At 32.2% G+C, this 7,890-nt stretch overlaps 1 protein-coding gene across 1 annotated transcript in view; it reads right to left on the bottom strand.

The window, feature by feature from the left end:
- Positions 1-337: 337 nt before the first annotated feature.
- The window catches only part of LOC123561701 (protein quiver-like), a 48,848-nt gene continuing 41,295 nt past the window's right edge, over positions 338-7,890 (bottom strand). The window contains exons 3-4 of the mRNA XM_045354246.2: positions 4,277-4,426; positions 338-3,898 (exon numbers count right to left, since the gene is read on the bottom strand). Coding sequence (XP_045210181.1) covers positions 3,690-3,898; positions 4,277-4,426 — 359 coding nt within the window. The 3' untranslated portion in view covers positions 338-3,689. The remainder of the gene's footprint in view (positions 3,899-4,276; positions 4,427-7,890) is intronic.

The following is a 7,890-nucleotide window of genomic DNA, read 5'->3' as shown; positions in this document are numbered from 1 at the left end:
TCATATGATTTAAACTACATATATATTAATAACAGGAAATAGGATGCGTGCTTTCATTTACAAAACTTTCAGACACAACGGCAGTTATGCTCTATACAATTGGTTATTAGAAACAAAGTTGTCAAATGATGTTTGCTCTATTTCTATCTCGAACGATTTATCATACATTTATTTACTTAATCAATAACGAATACAAAATCATCGTTGACGATAAATAACGACTGGTTTCGTTAGTTATTAGTCGACAAAATGGTTAATGACAGACGACTATTATGAAATTTACACTTCCAAGTAATACTCTTACATTGCAGGGTAAAATGCATAGACGAAAACAAAGTTTTAAGTGATCATTTTCTGTTTTATTTAATATTATTATCTGGTGAGTTATCAATATTATCAAATACAAGTTTCAATAAAGATGCTAACATAATCCAATTCTATCTAATCTACACTATACGACCTTTGGAATAAAGGTCAAATAAATGACTGCATAGAAGAAAATGGTTTTATATGGTGTGATAACAATTTCAACTTTTCATGTTAACAAAAAACATGTAACTATGATCTCAGTCAATTCTACACAAAGGTGATGAAAAACGCGTATTCTGCACATTTCTTAAATAATGCAATATTACTGTTTACTCATATCATTCTAAGCATAAAGTTTATTATTCATGTATAACCCTTCCCGCGGAACTAGAGCCTTTTGCAGTATTTTTCTTAAGATAATCATGGTGCTGTACTTCTACTTTACTGCTTATCTTATTTAACATGGGGAGAAATATGAAAGACTACATCAACAGGTCGTTTCCCTTTCTAAAGCATTGTCAGCATTCTGGGTGAACGTATGTGAATATATGTTGCAACTACCTAACGACGGAAATATGGTGTTTAAAGAAATATCTCAAAACATTTAGTAAATGAGTCCACACGAGATTTTCTGCCAGAAATCTGCTCCTCACAAAAAGCTACAATAACATGTAAGGAATTATTAATGAAAACATACGTTAGGTATTAAATGAAATACAGATTGTTATATAACGAAACTGTCTTGAAATGTATTTAAAAATCTGATGCAAAATTGCATAGAAAAAGAGAAAAATATACAGAGTGCTTTCAATTTAACGTGTATCAAAGTCGAATTTTGATAAATTTGTCAAACTTAGAAAATCATACGAGGTGCTATTTAGGTCTTAGCTTTATATATAGCTATATATCATTTCCCTAAAAATGTATTTCATGCAATTGAATGTTTAAAAAATGTGTTTACTTTGATACGAAAAAATCGAAACTCCATGAGATGAGTTCGTAGGTAAGAAGACTTAAAGGGTTGAAGTATATAATTAAACATATAGATTTATTTGAATATTTGACACAAAAGGTGCATAGAAAAGGGAAAAAGTATACAAGAGTGCTATAATATATAAAGGCTGTAAAGAGGTACCACAAAAGACTACATCAATTTTTCGCAAGGAATAGTGACGTTCACTATTTGATAAATTTGTAGAACAAAACAGAAATTCATAGGAGGTGCTAATTATGTTTTAGCTGTTTCTTCACATATAAATCATTTCCCTAAATATGTATTTGAGGTATCTGAAGGTTAAGAAATGTTTTGATTTAACATAAAAAAACAGGACTCCAATAGATCGTAGGGGTTGACGTATGTGAATAGATATACGAGGGTTGTCCCAGAAAATCGCGAACTTTTTATCATTTTAACTGATGTTATTTCAATGTATACTCGACGGGACTATAAGAGTTTAACATATTATTTGAGTATTTGTCAAATCATGGACGGCAGATATAAATTCTAATCCTGTGAGATGTATATCAGGTAAGTTACATGAATTTAAAAGGAAGCCGCTTCTTTTTGTAGGAGGAAAACTGAGCGTGCGCCGACTAGCACTGACTGCGTCAATTATTTAAAAAAATACTAAAACAATATGACAGATATTTAATTTTAAACTCTATAGTCCTGTCGAGTATACATTGAAATAACAACAGTTAAAATAATTATTTGATGCGTCGCTTCTTTTCGAAATAATAAAAATGTTCGCAATTTTCTGGAACAACCCTCGTGAAGTTAAGAAGTGTCTTCTTAAATCGCCAACTGTGAAACAATGACAAAATATGTTTGAACAAGCTTTATATCGTGCAGACTACAGAAAATTATAGATTTTAAACGAACTATTATTAAACAAAGACGGCACCATTGTTATATACTGACATACTAAAACTGACCAAGATATGACCCAACATTTGTGAAAACTGGTACAAAAATCCAGACTTCAAAATATTATTCAGTAATAGTATTGTCCAAATTGAATGATGAACCGGTCCATTTAAGACTTTAGCAGGCTAAGTGTAGTAAACTTCGTCAGAAACGAAGGACGTAAATGTCAAGAAATTAGAACTCTCAGTAACATAACAAATAATGATAAATGCACTTGAATATTTCAATCATATATAACAAACTAATCCTTGTAAATTCCCGGCTTAATTAACAGCCAAATATATATTTAACATTTACAATTCGTTGTGCTTGATTCTAACAATTTGTGAATACAACTGAATAAATAAACACTATTTACAAACAGATTACAACTGTTTACAAGATGCCAAACAAGAGTTGTTTTCCATCTAATAAACCGTGTAATGTCTTGCTAAACTACATCTCTAAAACGATAGTCTATCTTCATATATTTACAGTCGTTTTAATCGGTTACTGAGCTGATAATTCATTTGGGAACAGCAGCAAACAGCACAGAAAACAATGACACATTAGCATCTAACATTCAAAAGAAACATTTCCTTTCATATTTGTTATACTGCTTATACACCTGAATCTATTGCATAGTGAATTGCAATACAGTCCGTTTAAGCAGTTAAAAATATCACAATAACACGTATACATTCCTTTTTATAATACCAAATATCTTCTTTTTATTAATCTATAATGGTTTCTTATTTTACCTAACCCGGGCCGAGGCGATTGTCAGAAGTGAAAGTGAACATTTATCTATTAGCAACTGTCGGCATTGCCGTCAGCGCAAATAACATTTAGACAAAATAAAATCCTGAAAGGTATATTTTATCAAGTCAGGTCAGGTCAGGTAGCTTGTTTATTTGACTACTCGTATACTACCAGAGTTGCTTCTTCACGACAAAATATGAAAACATTGATCACTGCTGGTCCAGATGCTTCAGGGCCATTTCAAATGGAAAAAAATAGCATGCCTTTGACTTCAAGCAGTTTTAGACTTGTTTGGCAAATGGTTTTGTATGATCACACTTTTTTTCTTCGTATTCTTTTCACTTTGTTACTCTTTTCTTTTTTTTTCTTTTTAATCCATGGCAAACTGGATTGTTTGTTGTTTGTATTATACATTGATTCCATTGAATATTTTTCAAAGCTGTTTTCTGTGTCAGAGGAGAGTAAAGACTTATCATGTGGTAATACTCCGTGCTCAAAACTCTTTTGTTGACAAATTCGTTTTGTAGTTCCATGTTTACGTGTGCATGTGAAAACTGAATTAAACTAAACTAATCAACTAGTAGATAAACTGTATTAGTAACTTCTTAGACTGAACACACTGATATATATAGTTATTTCCCTTGGACTCTTGTAAATTTGCAAACCATTCTATTGAGCAAATTTAAAGCAATTTTATTTTCACTGGCCATTTTCACCGAACACCGAATAAAACAGTTACAAAGGCAAGAACAATAATAACGAGGAAGTTGTTGCCCGTTACTGAAAGAGCAGTATTACATTGATCTTCGTTACAAAAGCACAAGATGCCCTCTGAAGGACGCGACTCGTGTATACACACTGGGGTCTTTCGTAACTTTATATCTAGCCTACTTGAACAGGTTCTTTGAATTAAAATTTTCCCTGAAAATAATAAATAAAATAACATTATTTCGAATTTAAACAAAAGACATTAAAATAATACATTTATTACAACAAATAAAACGTGGCCGTTGGAGAAGCACAGCGCCGGTGCTGGTTACCAATGACAGAAAAAAAAACATACCAATAATGGAGTCATACTTTTCCGGATTCCTTTGCATTTGTTCAAACAATTCCATTTGATAACTAATCTAAATCTTCAGTATATTTAATACAATACCAATTTCATAATCGTGAGTGAAGCTATCCATACAGGTAAAAGTTCAATGTTAATATTGTACTAATGTCCATCGTTTCAGTTTTATTTCAGCAATTGCATGACTGTGTTTTAATCACATTTAATCACGGTCATATACATACCACTAAGCGTTTTTCTGGTCCATTTCACACAGTACTCTTTACATCTCTTGAGCTCATGCTGTGGGTGAGTCTCGTTAAAGGGGTCCCCGCAGTAATGGTCATCTGTCACAGACATACATTCGTAACATAGTATCGGCGCTTGGCCAGCAACTGAAATAATACATAATAGTTCAGCTACATCATTCATAAAGTTCTTGATCATTTGAAGCAAGTCATAAAGTTTCAGTTTGCAACTCACAATATTTCATCTTTTTCATTACACAATAAAAACTATTTGCTCTTAATTAAAAAGCAGATGACAAATTAATAAAATCTATAGCTCGTTTGCAGTAGTATGTATTTATACATGAAGAAATGAGGTAAAGCTGTTGTTAAGTACAACTAATTTATATGCATTAGGACCAGTTATTTATAAGCAGATACAATACAGTTCAATACGCGTAATGGACTTCTAGAGACAGTCTGTTCAGCATTCTAGCTGCAGACATTCTAATATCAGAAATCTGAATTGGCAGAGAACGTAATGTTGCAGAATTTGGACTAAATGTACATCGTTTCAATTTTTCTTCATCACATGTAACTAAAAGCTCGATTTTGAAATCGTGTTGTACAGCCATAAACAATCAATTTCAATTTTGAAGCCTGAAAGCTATACCAAACAATAATAAAATGATGTATATTCAAAACTGTTTAAACAGGAAACTTAGCATTTCACAGAGAATATTGATGATTTATCCAGTGTGGTTTAATCGGTGCATTGTCTGTGAAATCGATTGCATAAATTGCCGCTTCCCAAACCTCTAGTTCCAGATACTGGTGTGTTTACGAAAATATTATAAGTGCACAATGTATATGACTACACCGTATGTATTCTCTTAGGTGCATTATTTTACCATCAACCTTTAGTGTTCGCTTACCATAATAACACGGGGTGAACCTCGAAATAGCTAAAATTGGAATGAAAATAGTAAATACCAATAACTATGTTTTATACAATGTAATAATAATAATAATAATAATAATAATGATAATAATAATAATAATGATGATGATGATGATGATAATGATAATATAAAGACAGACTGCCTCAACTGCAAAATAATAATAATAATAATATTTGTTCAACATACAAGGCAAATTTGATGGAAAGCTTTCAAAACAATTAAATTAATATTCATATAAAGTTGCCTTTCAAGATTCCATTCTTGTTTTAATGAACTTTTATTCAATATTTATGTTTGGTAAGATTAACTGAAACAATGAGATAAATAAATACCGTGTTTGTAATTTTGTTCCACGATGTTATTTGTGCAATTTTTAAAGATAAGATCACATATCTTTAGAAAGATTTTGATCTATTGGCAATTATGAGACAAATAGTGCATTATAAACATAAATGTTTTAGAGTAAACTGAAATAAAAATGACATTGAAAGGGGTGTTTGTTAAAACAATTGTGTCCTGCACTCGCAATACCAACGGTATGGTATTTCATCACCCCACATCAGAAGAAAAGCAATAACTCTGAATCAAAATAGCCATTTTTGTTTGATTCCTTCTTTGATGTTTATTCTTAAAGCCACGATCTACTCTGTGAACCGCTTTTACATGTCCGACTGAAAGTTCTTTGCCATTCATAGAGAATATCAATTATGATCAATTATATGTACATAATTAACCGTCGTAAATGTCAATGTGAGTAGTACGTTTGTTTATATTGAGCTTACATATATAACTAACAACGAAAACAGTCAATAATATCACAACTCTTAGATTCTGACAGCCTGCCTCTTTTGAATTATAAATGACGGTAATGAATTGCCACTGGCAATTAAGTCTAAATGTAAAGCTATAGTTTGTGAAATAGAAGCAACCAAGCAGTCTGAATGACCAGCAGAATGTTATTTTACAATTAAACAACCAATGCAAATGCAAAGGGAGCATTATATGAGCCGCGCCATGAGAAAACCAACATAGTGGGTTTGCGACCAGCATGGATCCAGACCAGCCTGCGCATCCGCGCAGTCTGGTCAGGATCCATGCTGTTCGCTAATAGTTTCTCCAATTCCAATAGGCTTTAAAAGCGAACAGCATGGAGCCTGACCAGACTGCGCGGATGCGCAGGCTGGTCTGGATCCATGCTGGTCGCATACCCACTATGTTGGTTTTCTCATGGCAGGGCTCATATTTGTTTTTTATTGTGTTGATACTAGTTTTATAGGTAATCCATTTTAAACACAGAAACTGCTACTTTTATTTAAGCCTTACAACTGATACTCAAGCTATGGTTAATTGATATTGAACTTTATACTTTTTGTTTCAATGGTTAGCTCGCTATAATTTTCCTTAATCATGGCAAAAGTTAAAAATGATAAGAAGAATGTGTTTAAAAAACAAACTCTATTTTATGTACATTTGTAGTAGGACCTTATGCAGAATATTTATCAGCAGACGGTGCTTGCATAAATCGAAGTACAAATTCATTTTTAGTTATAACTATTGACAGATATATAATATATAAGTATGTTTTGTTCATATATTGCTGATGGTTTGATCATATTGCTGGTGATTTGTTCATATTATAGAGAGACACCTTAACAGACCTGTCTAAAGCACATACCAATCAGGAGCAAAGATGAACTTCAAAAAGTTTGCAGGATTGGAAACATAAGTGACTCCTGTAATCGAAGGTGAAGTTATCCACATCACCAATAAATGAAAATCTGCTAACTGAGCAGAGCCATCAACTGTCTACATACCATATCTATCGGGAGATCTTCATATATTCACATTATCCTTACTCGTACAAGAGATTCTTATGAAATGGTATTTCGATTCTCCATCATATCTATTCTATCACATTAAGTATTACGTTCAGTCTTATAATTATGTTTTACTGGAGGTTCCGTGATTAAAAGTGTAGACCAATTTAGAATTGATTGGCACAGATACATTAGCTTCTATTATTATAATTGTTATATTCCTGTTTTGCGTATCAATGTCGCGGTGCTTCAAGGTAAACGAGCCTTCTTGGAAGCAGAATTACAACATAAGTTTTATGCCATGCAAACTGTAGGAGTCGACCATCCAAACATAACAGAAAATTAGATGTAAATACTTCTGTTTTGCAGTCCAAGTAAAACTGACTTCAGCCGAATTCCTATAAACGCTTTTGAATACATGTTCCATATGATGTTAATAGTTTACTTCAAACAATTCATGAACAAGTAAATTAGAAGTTAAAATGCTTTAGAAACTTTAGAAGCATAGGTGTGTGTTACTTAGAGGAACAGCCATGTGATTTATGTATCAAAGAATTCATGTATTGCTATGTAAATGTCGTTCCTCATTATGCTTGACTGTATTTCTTTCTATTTATTTTAAATTATGATGACTCATTCCTTACTGTAAAGCCTGTCTTAGTTTTGAGGCATCATGTATGTCAAAAAAAAATACTTACGTTCTATGGTTTTCCAGAAACAAACATAAATGCTGTTAAATTGGATGTTAACATTATTTTAAAGTCTTGGTTTTTCTCGGTTTTCAAGAATTTTCCTTTTGTTCTTGGTGTTACATGAAAGTGCTGAAATCTCCCATGATGCTTTAGATAGGGAG

This window comes from Mercenaria mercenaria, chromosome 10, assembly GCF_021730395.1.
Source record: "Mercenaria mercenaria strain notata chromosome 10, MADL_Memer_1, whole genome shotgun sequence".
NCBI classification, from domain to species: Eukaryota; Metazoa; Mollusca; class Bivalvia; order Venerida; family Veneridae; genus Mercenaria; species Mercenaria mercenaria.
The sequence above is the reverse complement of the archived record's forward strand: the minus strand, read 5'-3'. Positions and strand labels throughout refer to the sequence as shown.